The sequence below is a fragment of the Miscanthus floridulus genome, chromosome 2, assembly GCF_019320115.1.
Source record: "Miscanthus floridulus cultivar M001 chromosome 2, ASM1932011v1, whole genome shotgun sequence".
NCBI lineage: Eukaryota > Viridiplantae > Streptophyta > Magnoliopsida > Poales > Poaceae > Miscanthus > Miscanthus floridulus.
The window spans coordinates 34,532,989-34,552,680 of record NC_089581.1 but is presented as its reverse complement, the minus strand read 5'-3'; the positions used below and the strand labels follow the sequence as shown (position 1 = coordinate 34,552,680).

The following is a 19,692-nucleotide window of genomic DNA, read 5'->3' as shown; positions in this document are numbered from 1 at the left end:
GGAGACTAACAAAATTGGTTTCATTATTTTTGGACACCTACACAATTTTATATTGATATTACAAGTTTGCTTCATAAAACTAATTGACCAGCCGTTATCAAATCGGCCCAATCGGTCAGGGCAGCCCAGGCGCGGGTAAAGGCACGGACGGCCCAGCGCGCAGGCAACTGGCCAGCCCAGCAAAGCAGTCGGCGGCCTAGCAAGGCGCGGCCACAGCGCGGGCGGCCCATCGGTGCGGCGAACCAGGCCGGCCCAGTGGCACGCAGCTAGCCCAACTGGGCAAGCCTAGTATGCGCCAACAGTTTTACACAAATGTCCTCCATTTTCTATCTATTTAGAATGCTACCGTTTATACTATTAAGTTGAGTCACGTACTTCTCAATAGAACTCTCTATTAGTGTCTATTCACAGTTTTCACCTTTTCTTCCTTCCCAAATGCAGAGCACCGAGCGGAGAAGTAGAGCACCGGCCAAAGTGGCGGCGGCAACGGCGTGACGGGGCCGAGGAACGGCACGACGGCGGCGGACCACCCGTCGGCGAGCCGCACGAGGACCCGCGCGGTCTCGGGCTGGTCGCGGCAAGAGCCGAATCGACCCCGAAAGCCTGCCCGTGCGGGCCATGGAGGCGGGCACGCTGGCCGCGGCAGGGGAGGCGGTAACGGCGACGCTTGTGGAGCAACGGTGGCCGGCGAGGCAAACTCCGGCACCAGTGGGCATGGCGTGCTCGCGCGCGGGCTGAGGGGCACGACACGCGCGAGGGATGCAGGGCTATAGCGAGGGCGACAAGGTTAATAGTTCAATGGAACGACGGAGGCAGGGGTTACTCGACGGTGCACGGCAGAGAGAGGACACGGTGAGGCAGGGACAAAACCACGTGCGGTAGCGTGAAAAATGGCAGCAACTGACGAGACAAATAGGGAGTGATGGATGAGGAGACTTTGCAATGCCGCGCCACGACGGGAGACGAGATGGTGCATAATTGCAAAGCAATGCTAGTACGTTGTACGTCAGAAAAATAAACGAAACTGCTGCTCTCTCTTTCTCGTCAGTTCGTGCTTAACAAAATAAACTCGTGAGTAAATATATATATATATATCCTTCTATTTATTAATGGATTTATTTTATTTATAAAAGTCATTTTTTATGCTTAATCTAATAGAACAAACCATTCGCCAGAATCGTCGTTCGACATTTCTAAATATCTCTACGCACGGCGTGATTTAACTTGAGCGTTTATTTGAGTCCACGAAACTAAGTCACATATGATTCGCTTATCGTCTCAAGTTCGTTTTAAATAAAAAATCCGAGAAACTCGTTTCGAAAATTTCTCTTAGGCCTAAATCGCGGTGCTAAACAAGCTCGTAACACCAGGGGTGTTACACTGGCCCAACGAGAGCATTGGTCAAGCTGAGAGTGATGAAAATAAGGATCTAATATCTGCTTCCAACGTCCAGTTGCTCTCCCTTTAGTTGAGCGCATCCCCACTCTCATAGCCATGGTCATAATCATGGGAAATGCATTGTTCATTAGGTTGCATATGTGGGGGAATCGCCGTGCTTCATAGACTAACACCACTAGCTTAGCCAATACGAGGTTGATGGTATGCTTGATGTGCTTCCTTTTGCGTACCGCTATGGTTGGTTGCATACTTGCATCCATCATTTCACTGTGCTTTGTCAAAAAAAAGTTAAATGATTCTTTTCATTATTATAGATAAAGGAACAACAGTATTCCGGTCTCCCACATTCATAATCGAATGGGTACAACCAAACTGAACCATTACAAGATCATGGTCTAAGACCATAAGACTGCTAAGCAGCCTCTCCCCAACTCCAAACTACTGATAACCAAACAACCCATGCCTTGACTAAACACAACCCAAAAGATGCAGCCAAACCACATACTGGTAAACAGCTAAACCCCAACTCTAGCTGTAGCTAAACCGGCAACACTCGAAGTGTCCAATCACAGACAGTATACAGCAAAAACGAAGCTAGTTCTCTAAACTGTTTTGTTGCTTCGACACAGAACTTCTGAAGATTTGCCACCATCATTTCGAACTCCATGCATCCAAACTTCATAGCTTTCCTCTCTTCCTTTTTTGATAGCTGTGATCTTCCAGTACCTCTCCCTGAGGATTACAGTTTTATTCTCTTTTGATTTCTCCACCCACTGGATCCAAAAAATTGCAGTGACAAGCCTTCTAGATACCTGCAGCCCTCCTTCATCTTTCTTCCCTCTTCCTCTTTAGACAACATGGACCATTGTCTGATCCAAAAGGTCCCCCTGAAAAGTACCTGCAAGCAAGACTTAGTAACTCGATTTTGGAATACTGCCTCATTTCTATTCAACCATAGAACCCAACACATGGCTGCAATCCCCACTATTATTTGATTTCTTAGTCTAGGAGCAAATCTCCTTATCCAAGATCCGAACATGTGAGTAATGCTTTTAGGTGGTTTCAAGTTAAAGGTGATGAACAATGTATTCCAAACCGATCTAGCTATTCGGCAGTCAAAGAAAAGATGTTGGATATTTTCTTCTGACCCACAGAAGGTACACTTAGTATCTCCTTTCCATCTTCTCTTAACCAAGTTATCCTTTGTTAAAATCACCCCTTTCTTTAAATACCAGAGGAAGACTTTAATTTTCAAAGGTAATTTAGCTTTCCAGAACACGTTATTCTCTGAAATCCTCTCTCTTTTCATTAGCTCCCTATATAGTGACTGTGTGGAGAAAACTCCATTCTTTTTTATTTGCCAAATGAAGCAGTCCTTATCATTATTTAGTTTTACTATAAGAACTAAAGAGACTAGCTTTAGCCACTCATTTAGTCTGTCACCCCCTAATCCCCGCCTAAATGAGACACTCAGCGGTGTTGAGTTTAAAACACTAGCTACTGATACCCCTTTTTTCCTTACAATTCTGTACAGTTCTGGAAACCTTCGTCTTAACGGTTGTTGATCAATCCACACGTCCTCCCAAAATCTTATTTGTTGCCCATTGTTAACTTTGAACCTACCATATTGTAATAGCAAATTTTTTACCCCCATCAGCCCAGACCAAAACTGAGAGTCCCCTGGACGTTTTTCTAACTGTGAAAGACATTTGTTCTTGACATACTTCCTTTTAAGTACATCCTGCCACCGACCCTCCTCATTAAAAAGCTTGAATAACCATTTACTAAGTAAGCAATGATTCTGAGTTTCCAGATCTAAAATCCCCATTCCCCCCATACATCTCGGTTTACACAGGATACTCCATTTAGCCAGTCTGTACTTCCTTTTGTGTTCATCACATTGCCAAAAAAACCTGGATCGGTAATAATCCAATCTTTTCCTTACCCCTTTTGGGACGGCAAAGAATGACATCATGAACATCGGCAGGCTTGACAGAACTGAGTTGATCAACACAAGTCTGCCACCCGAAGAAAGAAGTTTCCCTTTCCAACTACTCAGCTTTCTCTGGAAGCGCTCTTCAATTGAGCACCAGTGTTTATTTGAAAGCTTTCGATAGTGCATTGGAATTCCTAAGTATCTAAAGGGAAAGCTTCCCTCTACACAGCCAAAAATTCTCATATATTCCAAACCATGGTTATTTGCCGCCCCAAAACAAAACAACTCACTTTTATGGAAATTGATTTTTAAGCCCGACAAATTTTCGAAAGCTATCAGCACCAGTTTTAAATTTTTTGCCTCATCCAAATCATCTTCCATAAACAGTACCGTATCATCAGCGTACTGTAAAATGGAAAGCCCATCATCGACTAGATTTGGTACTAACCCCCTAAATTGTCGGCAGTTTTTTGCTCTCGACACTAAGATAGCCAACACTAAGATATCCATTTTTTTCTTCTGCTAGTTGGAACATGATTGGAGTATTGTGCCCATGCCATATTATTTGTTCCCTGTGTACATGGTCTGGAAATGCAAGGTTGTATTTCGCTGTTAACCCGTCGTCCAGTTTAGGCAGTTTTTACAAGTTCCTGAATGTTCTTGGGCAATTGCTACCAGATTGATGCATAACTATTGTGTCGCCTTTTTAGGAAGGAGTATGATTACAATGTGACCTTGTATCTTTTGTGTTAGAGTTAAATGCACCAGAGATCCATTAACTTGTGAGGAAGTTTCAGTTGAGTCTATCAACTTTCAAAGTGGCTTTTTGGGTCCATAAACTTTTAAAATGGTTCACCGCAGTCCATACCTATTTATTTAACCTTAAATTCAAAGCACATTTGTAGAAAACCCCTTCCCACACGCATGCAGGTGCGCAGAGAGCCCTGGACACGCGGAGGATCTGCTCGCCTGAGGCATCCGGGTTGATGTACGTCCTGTAGATGTCGTAGGTGCAGAGGGAGGAGACAGCCACCAGCTCGGCCGAGCCGGCCGATGTTACAGCCATGAAGAGCATGGTGAGGAGCAGGACGGAGCCGGACTTGCCCATGAGCGCGGTGGCAGTGGCGGGCAGGACAAGCCCCTTGGCCGCCACGGCTGCCGTGATGGGGAGGTCCAGAGCGAGCGCGCCGAGACCCAGCGAGAAGGGCACCGCGAACCATACCAGCCCACCCAGCAGGTACCCCTTGTGCGTCGACGACGGACGGGCAGCGATCGCGCTCATCCATAGCCCTGCACCGCGAGCGTGACAGGAAGATGATGATATGGATCGAGGGCATCAAAGCCGTCGTCTTCAAGGCCCTGCTCCAATTCGTCTACATGGACGAGCTGCCGCCGATGGACGACCTAGTGCGCGCCGCCGGAGCCGGGAAGCAGCCGTCGTCGAGCAGCATGGCGCGGTTGCCCGGCGATCTGCTGGCGGTCACGGAGCGGTACAAGCTGGTGGAGAGGATGCGGCCCCTGTGCGAGAACCTGTTGTGCGAGCTGATCACGCTGGAGAACGCCGCGGCCACGCTGGAGCTAGAGGAGGGGACGAAGCGCCGCCGCGAGGCACTCCTTCCCGGCCGAGGCCAAGGCCGGGTGTCCAGCAGCCGCTGGGAACAAGAACGACGATGCGCACCGCCTCGCACGGCAGGGCCCGCGTGTCCTCCCGGTCGGCCCGGGCGCTGCTGCCGGGCGGCATCATCGGCGAGCGCACGAAGCAGCAGCCGCAGCGGCAGCAGCAGTGCGGCAACGGCAACAGGAACAAGAACCCCAGCATGTGGCGCGCGGACTCGACGTGCATCGAGTGGCTAGACGCGCAGCGGGCCGGGTCGGTGGTGTACGTGGGGTGCTACCTCGCCCACTGCGGCTGGAACTCCACGCTGGAGGCCATCCAGCACGGGGCGACTTCACCCGGTTCCTGAGTGTCCTGCTGGACAGCGCGCAGCGTGCGGACGTGACGCTCGCCGTGGAGAGGAGCTGCCCGTTCGACGCGCACCGGCTGGTGCTCGCCATGCGCTCGCCGGTGTTCAGGGCCAAGTTCTTCTGGGACAGTAGGGACAACAGCCTCGAGTGGTTCAGGGTCCACGACGTGTTTAGGGCCATGCTCCACTTCATCTACACGGATGAGCTGCCCCCGGCAGACGAAGAGGACGACATCGAGGAGGCGGCCACCGCCTCCATGTCCATGGCGTAGGACCTGCTGGTGGCTACGGATCTCTACGGCCTGGACAGGCTACAGCTCATGTGCGAGAGGATGCTGTGGGAGCGCGTCCGCACGGACGGCGTAGGGAGCGCGATCTCGACGCTGTCGCTGGTGAACGGCCGCGACAACTACCGCGAGCTCCAGGACAGGAGGTTGATGCCGAAGACGAGGCCTCCGGAGCTGAGCATGGTGAGGTAGGAGCCCTTGAAGTTGCCGTGCACGGGGCCACACACCTGGTCTGAGTGCGAGAACGGGGCGAACACTACTGGAATCTCGCATTTTCTGTGGGTGATAAATTTTTCTGTGCGTTTTTTCGGTACATATAGAATGTCGGTTCCAAAATATCCCGACAGAAAAATACTAAAACCCACAGAAAAATCATATAATTTTTCTGTGCGTGACAATACACACACGAAAAAAATCAGCACTCACAGAAAAATGCAATTTATTCTGTCGGATCTTTCAAAACACACAGAAAAAAATATGTACACGCACAGAAAAAAAATCTTAACCCTAACCCGCCGGCCGCCGGGTCCCCAAACACCCTCTCACGCACTAGACCGTGCCCCCTCCCTCACTCTCTCCTTTCAGCACGCTCCTCCCTCTGCGACTCAGTGCAGGGGATCCTCCCCTCCCGAGCAGCGCCGCCACTCCCTCTCCTCCCTCTCCCTCTTCATCGACGCGGCCGACGCGGCCCCTCTCCTTCTCCCTCGGATCTAGCCAAATCCATGGCGGGTGCGCCCCCAGGCGGCTGGATCCGGCGTCACCGGTGGCGTGAGGACGAGGCGGGGCCGCATCCGGATCTGTCGCCGCCAACGACGACTGAGCAGATCCACGCCCTCCCCCTTCTTCTCCCTCGCCGACGCCCCTCCCCTCCCCCTCCTTCTTCCCCGGCGGGTGCCCCTCCCCTCTCCCTTCTTCACTCGGCCAGATCTGGCCCTCCCTCTCCCAGATCTAGGCGCACCGTCCCTCTCCTAGGCGTGGCCCTCTCAGCGCGCGGCCCCTCCCAGGCGTGGCTCTCTGGGCGCCTCCCCCCAGCGCACGCCCCTCCCGGACACGGCCCTCCTGGGCGCGTCCCTCACGGTGCGCTGCCCCTCCCGAGCACAGCCCTCCCGAGCATGGTGGATCCGGAGCCCCTTCTCAGCCCGACGTCCAGATCTGCAGCTCCAAGCGCAACCACATCAGGGTAGTTGCAGCTCCGAGTGCAGCCTCCTTCCAGTGGCCGAGGTGAGCCCTTTGCCAACGACAAGCACCCACAACACAAGCCAGGTATGCATGTTCCTTCTCTTCCCTTTTGTGCAAATTTAAGAACGAACCCTAATTTAAGCTATTTGGTTATGTGTATTCAGAACAGATCTGATCTAATCCCATGTAAGGTACTAAGCTGTCTCCACTTTGCTAAAGCACAGTTGTTTCTAAGTTTATTGATGGATTAAATTTACTTTGACATTGCTAAAGCTGCTAGTTGTGGACTGAATTTTGTTAAACGACTAGTCTTGATTTTTTGCACTACTACTGCCTTGATGTTGTTTCAGGTAATCGACCATATATGACTATTTTAGTGTTTTACACAGCACTGCATATAGGCTTTAGTGTATTAGGAGTATGCTTCTTTCTAATTCCACCTTGTTTATATGGACTGTTTTAGTGTTTTACACAGCACTACATATAGGCTTTAGTGTATTAGGAGTATGCTTCTTTCTAATTCCACCTTTTTTACTATGTGCAACACTGCAAATCAAGACTCGAGTTACAAAACTGATTTTTATTGTACAATTCTCTTAGTATGCACTATCATCATTCAAGTTATATCATGGTATGCAGAAATAGCACCTGCCTTGATGTTAGTCCTTACTATGTGATTGTAGTCAACAAAGATGGTATTGGTGAACCCAGCCAGACATACTAGGCATTCAGGGAATTTGCCAATATGAGATGACCCAAATGATTTAAGTGAATAGCTCTATCTTGAGTTGGTAGTTGCTATCAGACACTATCTTGAGTTGGTAGTATCTAAATTGCCCACTGGTGTTGCAGCCAGATTACCCCAGGAGTCTTCTGCGGCAGATCACTCCATGTGTCTGATTCTTTTGGGACTTTCAGATGCTCATTAGACTCCATCTTATCTTTCTCACCCCAACTGGATACTGCATTAGACTCCATCTTATCTTTCTCACCCCAACTTGAGTTCATTGTTGTGCCATTTTCCCATGAGCTGCTGAAGGGATCATGACGCCTAAGAGGGGGGGTGAATTAGGCGACTTAAAAAATCTAACTCTTAAACTATGGCCTCTTTTTCTAACTCTAGCAAATCCTATGCAAAAGATAATCTATCTAGAAGTGCAACTACGGTTTTGCTAGTGTGTTGCTATCTCTATCGCAAATGATAATAATATGATCAATGTAAATGCGGAAGCTTAAAGAGCAAGGTAGAGATATGCAAACTCCCATCGATAACTCTGGTATTTTTACCGAGGTATCGAGAAGCGCGCAAGCTTCCCCCTAGTCCTCGTTGGAGCCCCTCGCAAGGAATCCCTCGCAAGGGCCAAGCTCCCGGTCGGGTAACTCCGTGGATAGCCTCGGGCCTTCCTCACGCGCAAGTGGGTCTCCGATGTGCCTTCCGGCAAGCCTCTCCCGGATGCTCCCCGCCGTCTTCACTATCAAGCTTTCGGCCGAAATGCCGCGGGCCTTGTTCCCTTCGGTACACGGTGGCGGCCGCACCACAAATACGGTTGGTGCGATCTCGCAAGACTTCAAGCCCCTCCGATGTACAACTCTTGTGCTCGCAAGCATGGGGTGGCAAGAGGTATGCAAACCTCACTTAAACACTAGGCATACACCTAGAGCAAGCGCATAAGCGATGGTCTAATCAACGTAAGCACTTCGCAAAGCACTTATGCTAATCACCTAATAAAGCACTAAGCACTATGCATGTGAAGATCACTAAAATGGTGTATCAACACCCTTGGTATGTTTTCTTAGCTCCACTATTCTCAAATGGCCGGTTGGGGGTTGTATTTATAAGCCCCACTGAGAAAGTAGCCGTTGGGGTCGAACTCCCGCAAATCTGCTACTGACGAGACGCTGAATCATCTTGACCGGATGCGTCCGGTCGTCCTGACCGTTGCAGCTGCGAACCACCGATCGGACGCTGCCAGCGTCCGGTCGCCTGCCACCGGACGCGTCCGGTCACAGTTTCGCGCGCCTGGAACCTCTCTGTACTCGATCGGACACTGATGCTCTGCGTCCGGTCGGTTGCCGCTAGCGTTCGGTCCTTGTGTCCGGTCGCCTTTCTGCCGAGCCACCGGTCCAGCGTCCGGTCGCGCTTCCAGCGTCCGGTCCAGCGTCCGGTCGCCTCTGTGAGCTCATTTCTTCACGAGCTTGCGTATGGCTTGGTTTCTTTCTTCATGCTTGGACTTTGCTTGATATCTTGGGTCTTTTCTTGTGCTCCTAAGGTCTTTCTTAAGGTGTTGATCATCAGATCATCACGTCGCCTTTGTCCAAGTCATGTCTTGCACCCTATTGAACTACAAAATAGACACTTGCAAATTCATTAGTCCAATTTGGTTGTGTTGGTCATCAAACACCAAAATCCAAAGTAAATGGGCCAAGGGTCCATTTTCCTTACAATCTCCCCCTTTTTGGTGATTGATGCCAACACAACCAAAGCAAGCAAATAATTAGAATTTGGAAGTTAAAAACTACCTACTTGCTAGGTTGCAATGCAAAGGGCAAGGTTATATGATACTAATTGACAGATACCAATTAAAACTTTACTTAAAAGCATGTCTTGCCCTTGCAAATGTCCCCATGTGATATTATAGATTAAAGCCTATCTTTCTAAAAAAATTCTCCCATTACTTAGACTAATCCATAATTCACTTTCCTCCCTTTCTTGGACCATTACCAAACATCAACTTGATGCTTGCCTTTGGTCCTTCAAATTCTCCCCCTTTGGCATCAAACACCGAAAAGGAAGACATTAGTAGCACAAGGGAGGGTCAAATTTCGTGATCCTTTGTTTAAAGAGTGAAATGGATCACAAAAATTTGACTCTCACATTATATAGACTAAGCTCTCCCTAAAAGTATGCATACATATGGTAGAAAGCAAAGCATATGCATAATTAGCAATTTATTGCACAAGAGAGTTTAATCTATATAACGCATGGAGAAAGCATATAAAAAATGTAATCAACATGATGATGCCAATTGAAGAATGATGCTTAACTCCGGGGACTCCAATTTCCTTACAATTAGACTACTACACAAGTGATAGGTTTCAAAAATTTAAAACCATTTGAACAAATGTTAGTCTCAAAGCATCCAACTTGTAGAATAAGCTCCCCCTAGATTTGTGCACACAATTGTTGAATACTTTTAACATTTGTGCATATTGATTTAAGTATCAAAAATACCACTTGAAAGATGATATTTGGGAGAGATTATCTACAATTTAGACTTTGGCACATATTAGATAAATAATTGTAAAACAAGCTATGTGCCGTGCTTCTAAACAATTTTTAAACCATGTAGGTTTGCTCCAAGGGTTGATAATGAAACCTAGTAAGCCTACCATATAATGTACCTATTGAATGCATGACAAAAGATTTAAGTAAGTAAATGCAAACATAGGTATGAAAGATAACTAGATGCTTTAAGAGTATATCAATTGAAGGACAAAATCAATTGAAATGAATACTAATTGAAGGTAATGACATCTAGTTACCTAACATGGGAAGGGGAATTTGGGTCCATAGTATTCACTAACCTACTTGGCAATGACTATGTCCATCAAGATGCACCCCATGAATTGCACCCATACTTTGCCAAGTCTCCAAATTCCCCAAAGTCCGATGGACTTCTCACTTCCCTTTCAGGATCCAAACCTTCTTGGTGCTCTTCATGTTTAAAATGATTTCCTTTGGCACCCAAAAGCATTTGACCCCATTGTTGGCTTGCTTGTTCACCTTGATGGCCACCACCTTGTCATTTTTCTTCTTCTTCAAGAGATAAGGTGTGGAGGCCTTCTTGTCCACCTTATTGGTGTAGGTGTTGGAGAGCTTGCTTGTTTGCTTTTCTCCTTCTTCTTTGCTCCTCCCTCATTCTTCACCTTGCACTCATAGGACTTGTGACCTTCCTTGTGGCACACGTAACAAACCATGGTTTGTCCTTCATCAAGCTTCTTCACTCCCTTGACGGTGTTATCTTGATGAAGTTGGGTTTGCTTCGCCTTGCCTTTCACTTGAGTCAAGTCCTTGGTGAGGCGAACTACTTCTTGCTTGAGTTGCTCATTCTCCTTTGCAACCTCTTGTGTGCATGTATCTACAACAACTTTCTCAACACAAACTTGGTTGCACAAAGGTGAGTCTAAACATAAATCATTGCAAGAAGTAGAGGCATCCTTTTTAATAATGTCATTTCTTTTAGATGCCTTGGTGGGGGTATTTTTGACGGCCTCAAGATTAGCAGCTTTATTTGTTAGCTCATCACAATGTTTGCACATGATTTCCATTTTAGCAAGCAAACTTTGATAATCATTTTGTGAGCTAGCTAACTTTTCTTTTAATTTTTCATTTTTCTTTTCAAGTTGCTTATCATTAATTGTGCATGCACTTGTTGTTGCACTAGCCTCAAGTTGCTCAATTTTAGTAGATAGTTCAACATTGAGATTTGCAAAGTTTTCATATTGTTCAAGCAAATTCTTGTATGCTTCTTGTGAACTACCTAGCTCTTCTTTTAAAGTTTTGAGCTTCTTTTGTTGACTAGTGCAAACTTTAGCATATTTAAGATTTTGTTGCACAATTGTATTATAAGAAGGCAAATCATCATCACTATCGCTCTCACTAGAGGATGAGCTTTCATTACGTCGTGCCATAAGGCACACACGAGAAGAGTTTGATGATGAGTGCTTGCGTCCTTGCCTCTTATGATGATCTTCTTCACTTGAAGAATCATCCCATGACCTTATTGATGTGAGGGCTTTGTTCTTGCACGCCTTCTTCTTTGTCTTAGGTGTGGGCTTGTTTGGACAAACTTCCACAAAGTGCCCCAACTCGCCGCATCCTCTCTTTCTTTGCTCGTTTCTTTGATTAGTGAAAACAAGGTCTTGAATTTGGATGGGCACACCCTTGACATTGAGCCTTTGGATCATCTTCTCCATCTTGTTGATAAGTTTGATTGATTCTTCATCAAGGTCAGAGGTGGAGGAGGAAGATTGATCATCATCACTTGATTCTTCTTCATCATCATCATCCTCATTTTCATCTTCACTTGAGGAGCTTGAGCTTGAGCTTGTCTCAACTTTCTTGCCCTTCATCTTCTTCTTCTCGCTACAAGCAAGAGCTTTGCCTTGGCTCGATGAAGAGGCTTCTTCTTGACCCATCTTGCGTGATATTTCAAATGCCTTTATCTTACCAATGATAATGCCTGGGGTCATGGTGCTCAAGTCCTCCATGTTGTGAAGGATGGTGATGATGCTTGCATATTTCTTTTGTAGTAGCACGGAGATGATCTTCCTCACGATGTCCGCATCATCTAGCTTTAATAATCCGATAGAATGGAGCTCATCGATAATTAGATTCAAACGAGAGTACATATCACGAATAAGCTCATCATCATTCATTATAAAGGAATCATAATTTTGCTTAGCTAGACAATGTTTTTGCTCACGGACATTACTTGAGCCGTCATAGAGCTCTTGGAGTTTTAACCAAATTTCATGAGCGGTATTTAAAGTAAACACTTGGTTAAAAACATCCATGCAAAAAGATTTAAACAAGCAATTCTTAGCTCTAGCATTAAAATGCATTTCTTTTTCGTCACTCTTTGTGGGCTTTTTGGGATTCTTAATGGGTTTCATCCCGTCACGAGTGACTCTCCATACACCTAAATCAACCGCCTCCAGGTGGCAAGCCATTCTAGCTTTATAGTATGGGAAGTTAGTGCCGTCAAAGTGCGGAGGCCTAGCAGTATCCATCCCAACCACTCTAAATAGCGTCGGCTCAACGGCGGTTAAGCCAAAGGTCCAAAATGAGCCAACCGGCTCTGATACCAATTGAAGGGACCGTGACGCCTAAGAGGGGGGTGAATTAGGCGACTTAAAAAATCTAACTCTTAAACTATGGCCTCTTTTTCTAACTCTAGCAAAACCTATGCAAAAGATAATCTATCTAGAAGTGCAACTACGGTTTTGCTAGTGTGTTGCTATCTCTACCGCAAATGATAATAATATGATCAATGTAAATGCGGAAGCTTAAAGAGCAAGGTAGAGATATGCAAACTCCCATCGACGACTCCGGTATTTTTACCGAGGTATCGAGAAGCGCGCAAGCTTCCCCCTAGTCCTCGTTGGAGCCCCTCGCAAGGAATCCCTCGCAAGGGCCAAGCTCCCGGTCGGGTAACTCCGTGGATAGCCTCGGGCCTTCCCCACGCGCAAGTGGGTCTCCGATGTGCCTTCTGGCAAGCCACTCCCGGATGCTCCCCGCCGTCTTCACTATCAAGCTTTCGGCCGAAACGCCGTGGGCCTTGTTCCCTTCGGTACACGGTGGTGGCCGCACCACAAACGCGGTTAGTGTGATCTCGCAAGACTTCAAGCCCCTCCGATGTACAACTCTTGTGCTCGCAAGCATGGGGTGGCAAGAGGTATGCAAACCTCACTTAAACACTAGGCATACACCTAGAGCAAGCGCATAAGTGATGGTCTAATCAACGTAAGCACTTCGCAAAGCACTTATGCTAATCACCTAATAAAGCACTAAGCACTATGCATGTGGAGATCACTAAAATGGTGTATCAACACCCTTGGTATATTTCCTCAGCTCCACTATTCTCAAATGGCTGGTTGGGGGTTGTATTTATAAGCCCCACTGAGAAAGTAGCCGTTGGGATCGAACTCCTGCAAATCTGCTACTGACCGGACGCTGAATCGTCCTGACCACACGTGTCCGGTCGTCCCGACCGTTGCAGTCGCGAACCACCGATCGAACGCTGCCAGCGTCCGGTCGCCTGCCACCGGACGCGTCCGGTCGTAGTTTCGCACGCCTGGAACCTCTCTGTACTCGATCGGACGCTGATGCTCTACGTCCGGTCGGTTGCTGCCAGCGTCCGGTCCTTGCGTCCGGTCGCCTTTCTGCCGAGCCACCGGTCCAGCGTCCGGTCACGCTTCCAGCGTCCGGTCCAGCGTCCGGTCACCTCTGCGAGCTCGTTTCTTCGCGATCTTGCGTACGGCTTGGTTCCTTTCTTCATGCTTGGACTTTGCTTGATATCTTGGGTCTTTTCTTATGCTCCTAAGGTCTTTCTTAAGGTGTTGATCATCGGATCATCACGTCGCCTTTGTCCAAGTCATATCTTGCACCCTATTGAACTACAAAATAGACACTTGCAAATTCATTAGTCCAATTTGGTTGTGTTGGTCATCAAACACTAAAATCCGAAGTAAATGGGCCAAGGATCCATTTTCCTTACAGCTGCCTTTCTGAATATTTTGCTCTCCAACTTAAGTATTATACAACACCATGCATTATAAAACACCATGCATTAAAAGTTAATATTTCTATGTCATGTCTGGTTGTGTTAGAATTAAATTAAAAAGAGATCTAGTGAGATTGACTGCTGTTATCTCTTTCTATTGGTTGTATGTCTTTCTCTAAAATAAAATGGTCTATATGCTTCTACAGATTGAAACAATGTCTTATTTCTTAGCAATAATTTGGATATTTTTGTGAAAGCGCTGACTAGTATAGCACCTCATGTATGTTACTAGTTTGGTACATGTCAAACTGCCTGTTAAAACCATTTGTTTTGTTTGTTAAAATGGTATCTTGAATATCTTGCATATATCAACCTAATCAATCATTTTGATATGTGATATTTGCGGAGCTGAGATGATATGGAACCCCAGTCTCGTGCCGCGCTGCTCTCCCCTTCCCTAACTATGCGTTGTGACTTTTTTTGTTTTGTACTACTCTTGAGTGGCTGTGATGAATCAAGTTTTCATTAGAGAACTTCTGCACTTTAGCACCTTATGAGCTGGTACTTGGGATATTTTGTTCTGTTTGCTGTTTAACTAGGATGGCTTGTACCAGTACAAGCAACCAGTTCTGTGGCCAGTTCAATTCCCATTAGAGAGGGAGAGAATTAAATTAAGCTCCAGATGAAATTAAGTTGCAGTTGTCATGCTGATAATGGGTAAATCTGAGCCATTTCTCGAGTTCTTTTGCTCTTGATAATGGATAAATTTCTAGAGATGGTCACTGTCTTCTTTTTGCCCCTGGCATTTCCCCACATGTCCTGATCTACATTCAAACTCTGCCTATTCCAGTTGCTGGGATGCTCCCAATTGCCATGGCCATCATTAGACTTCTTCTCCCAGGCACCATCACCTCCATCTCCTTTTCTTTTGTCCCATGTATTTTCTGATTTGCCCCATGGGTCATTTTTATTCTGATTTGAATCCACCTGTGATGGAAGGTTTGGATGCCCTGCTTGCGGTAATGCATTACTATGTCCTTACAATTTTTCTTTATCGAATTTGTGCTTTATCTCAATGTCTTGTAGTAAATATGATAGCAACTGCTTTCAGAAATCTAAGTATTTGGTGAAGCGTGTTGATCCAAAAATGAATGGTAAGTAATGCACTCTTTAACAGAAAGTTCATGCTTGGGGGAAATCTATGATACAAATCTTTTTTTATCCATGCAGGATACCCTCAGGAACAATCCCATTTAACAAATAAATGGTTCAGCTCAAAGTCATCAAAGAAGGTAATACTCATGTAGTCATGTCATCTTCACAATTTTCTTCTGTATGCTCCTAGAATATCGCTCTTGTGAATATCTATTGCATATCAGCACCAAAGGAACTTTTGAGGAAAATTCTGTTATATCCTCATTAGTGAGCATATGTTGATAGATCAGTTATCTGTCTTTTTACGTTAGCAAAAGGAAAAGGCAGCAAGTTTACTTGTTTAGCTTGTGTAAGCTTCTGTAGCTGGTTCACTATTTATTTTAATTGTATCTTGTCTGTTAACGAGCTTGGAAACAATATGATGCATGTAAGTTGTCTAAAAGGAAGCCCACAGTCCACCAAAATGTTTGTAAGACAACATAGCTCTCAGTACTTGTGTTTCTATTATGCATTATTAAGCAACAGAGATATTTTTGTCCCAATTTTAAGACATTTCCCTATATAAAGAAATGCTGTCAGTTGACCCTAGTTTTGTCAATGGCACATTTATCATTATTGCCGATCTTTCCTTTTATGGTGTTATATGTAAACAGATACCTCTGACTGTTGTTACTTCTGTCATTGATGGCTTGAAAAAACTTTATATCGAAAAGTTAAAGCCTTTGGAAGTTACATACAAGTTCAATGATTTCGTCTCCCCTTTGCTAGTACATACTGTATTCCCATTTTTTGGATACTTTAGGAAACAGAAATGACTACTTTCCTATGTAATCATTGTAGTATTCATATTGACTGTTCTTATAGGTAGAGATGGAGTGCAAGGTGAAGCGGTTTACAATTGGTTGAACAAGAAAAAATAGTTTGGTTTCTTTTTCGATATCCATATTTGTGAATTTATTGTAGTATTCATGTTGAACATGTAGATGACTAGATATCATATCTGTATATATGATATATGTGCTGATAGAGCAGACTGATTCTATTTTTGACATAAGTGTTGACTCCATTCATGATGAACTACTGATTTGTGTATTATTTGAATGAAACATTGTTGGTCATGCACATAAAGTACTGTATGGAAAATATATATTTTAATATGATGTTGCTACTGTTTTAAAATAATTTTTTTTGTGTGTTTAACTCTTTTTTCCTGTGAGGCTGGCTACACAGAAATATTTTTTTTAATCTGGGTGAAATGAATTTTTCTGTGAGTTCACCTAGACCGACAGAAAAAACATGTGTTTTTCTGTGTGTTTATTTCTTTTTTCTGTGTGGATTAACACATAGAAAAATTAGTTTTAATCTGGGCGAAAATAATTTTTCTGTGCGTGTGAGACCCACAGAAAAAATGTTTCTGACGGTGAACCCACAGAAAAATTTGATTTTTCTGTCATTATATTTCTGTGGGTATTTTTCTGAGGGTACACCGTCAGAAAAAATGGATTCGCATTTTTCTGTGTGTTTTCGCACACAGGAAAAAACGAGATTCCAGTAATGGGAGCAGTCCCGCGCCGCGCTAGCCACGACGGTGAGGTGGTCGTGCACCACCCGGGGGCTGCCGAGCCGGTGGCTGGAGGTGTAGACGAGGAAGACGAAGACGACGAGCACGACGTGCACAACGACGGAGTGAATGTAGCTAGCGAGGAACGTGGCCTTGAGGCCGCCCGCGAGCGTGTACACGACGACGCCAAGCGGGATGAGGAAGCTGGCGGCGTAGACGTTGATGCCCGTGAGCGCGTTCGCCACAGCGGAGCCGCCGAGCAGCAGCATGGTCGTGACGATGACGTTGGTGGCGAGGCAGAACACCAGGAACACGGCGTGCGCCGCTCGTCCCCACCGTGCGCGAACGATCTCGCAGACGGTGTGCGCGTTGGGCGCTTTGCGCTTGATCTCGATGGCCATGACTCCGAACAGGAGCACCTGGATGGTGGCGCCGCTGGCGTACCAGAAAGGGCCGCTCACGCCGTACTGCCACGCCACGTTCGAGCTCTGCAGGGTTGTTGCCGCCCATGTCCACTGCTCGATTCGACGCGTGATCCATTGATCCATTCCATGAATTCATTAGCTAATTCCAACTGCTAGTATGTGACTAAAACTGAACACAGACAAATCAAGGGAAATGAACAAGTGTCAGTAAAGTAAGTATGTTACCTGGGAGACGATGACGCTGGCGATGAGACCAGTCTTGACACTCCGTCCAGCCGTGTTGAACCACTCCGACGTCCGCCTGGGGCATGCATGCACCTGCATGCATGTGGGAAGGGCTTTTCTATAAATGTGCTTTGAATTTAAGGTTAAATAAATAGGTATGGATTGTAGTGAATCATTTTAAAAGTTTATGGACCCAAAAAGCCGCTTTGAAAGTTGATGGACTCAACTGAAACTTCCTCACAAGTTAATGGATCTCTGGTGCATTTAACTCTTTGTGTTACAGCTATGGCCATTTTTTTATTGAGTAGTTATTCTTGACCAAGCAACATAGAAAGATTCACCTATGCAAATTAGTTACCAATTATAAAATACGACCTTCGTCCTAAAATAGTAGACAATTTAGCTATGAATCACAGAAATCCAAATTCATAGCTAAAGTGTCAACTATTTTGGGATGGAGGAAGCATTGTCCGATGTTGCCTATCAGCTATGGTACTCAAGGATTACTGAGTTGGTTTCCTTTTCAGGGCTATGCTTTGTTGTGTGTTGGTTTCCCATCTGGTGATGTTGAAGTCGAGACTCAAGATGAAGATGAGGCAAGCACATAGTCTAAACACCTTTTGAAATCAATTAATATCTAGCTCGATACATAGTAGGAAATTCACTCTGCAAAACATTGTTTGTCAATTTGCAGGTATATTGGCTCCAATTCGGGAGATATTTTGCACGAGGGCCTGTGGTGAGTAACAATACTTTCTGATCTACAAAGCGTGATTTATAGGTTATCAGCCACTTCACTAAGACAAAATGGGCTCCTTGTTTTTCAGGAAAGAGATGATTACGCGTTAGAACTTGCAATGGGAGACGAATGAGCTGTGCCTGAAGTTCTGAATATGCCGATTATCTTTTTGTGCCTCCAAATCTCACTCTCAGCTTTCTTCCCTTTCAGGATCATGGTTGTAACCGTTGTTTCTGCGGTTGGTAGCGTTTAGAGTCACAAGGACTTGCTTCGTGAGTGGAGGAAAAAAGTTTTTGCTCTACTCCCTATTTTTCATGTTCTGTTGTCCTCTAGCAGCCTGGCGCGTGCAATATGGTCTTGTAAAGATGGCCACTTCTCTTTTTTTTCCTGACAGATGACACTTTATGAAGTGTGTAAAGTTGTAAACTAGCCAGCATTCAATCTTCAGCGCGAAGCTACGAGCGGCTAACTTGAACTGTTTGAAGTCGTGCCAAGCTGTTGTGTTGTTAGTTTGTTACAGAAGAGCTTGCTTCCAGGTTGCTGAACCTGAGCGGCTGAGCGCGAACGAAATGTTGGCGCTCACTACCGAGCGGACCTGCCGCCAGGACGGCGCGGCAGGTAGAGGTGGCTGCGGCTTAGCTCCAGTCCGCGCCGGGTCTGGATGAATCGCCCCCTCGCAAGTCACAAACGTGAAATTCCAGCGAAATTGGATGGTTGTGATGTGCAAAATGGTCAGTGACCGAGCTTCAATAATCAGTATGAAATGCACGAGCCCAATAATAAAGAGGCAAAAAATTTTGCCACCAAAATTTTTTCGTCCAACCTAATCCTAAAATCATTAGCTCCAGAAAATTTTCCGCATCCATTGTTTCCATGGAAGACGTTCCGTCTGCATGTCAATTTTGGTCTGGTCATGATTTTGGTCTGGCTGCTGTCCGTAATCTTTTTTTCATCACTTCTACGTTGGGCTCTACGCAAAACACAGAGTTGGAGATCGACACGAGGTTGAGAAGTTTTCCAAATCGGTAACGTTAAACGTAAGAGAAGCAAATTGAGGCAATCGTGCACCAAATTTTGAGATTAAAACAACAGCACAGATCAAACTAAGGAGACTGAATCGAAACTACCACGGATAAATCAAAACATATATATTGAGATAAAAATCATGGGAGCATAGCGGTGGACAGAAATAAAATTTGAACAGAGACCAAATTACAAATTCCTAAGGGGAGGCCTCATCATCAAGATCCAAAAGCCTCGAACTGGACCTCAAGCTTGAGACCAGCCTCACCCAATAAACAAATCAGCGACAGATTCGGGGTGGGCGGGGCTTAACCGTTCACGAGCGGCTTCGCACTGGAGGAAGGCGGCAATGTCCTTCAATGATTTATTTTTCTATTTGTGTATATATGTCACAAGTTTTCTTGTTTTATTTTCTAGGTTTGGAGTATAGGTCTAGCATTGTTTTTTATTCATTTTTATTTCAAAAATGAGGGGTACCACTGGATGTCTCAGTTTTTATTAAAAGAAGTATTTG

At 45.6% G+C, this 19,692-nt stretch overlaps 1 protein-coding gene across 1 annotated transcript; it reads right to left on the bottom strand.

Moving 5' to 3' along the window:
* Positions 1-394: 394 nt before the first annotated feature.
* Positions 395-17,515, bottom strand: LOC136536315 (urea-proton symporter DUR3-like). Its single transcript, XM_066528650.1, has 6 exons — positions 17,417-17,515; positions 16,764-17,281; positions 5,712-5,837; positions 4,725-4,852; positions 4,216-4,624; positions 395-767 (listed from the first exon to the last, which is right to left on the bottom strand). Exons 1-6 carry the CDS (start codon positions 17,513-17,515, stop codon positions 395-397), a joined length of 1,653 nt encoding a protein of 550 aa, XP_066384747.1.
* Positions 17,516-19,692: the final 2,177 nt, after the last annotated feature.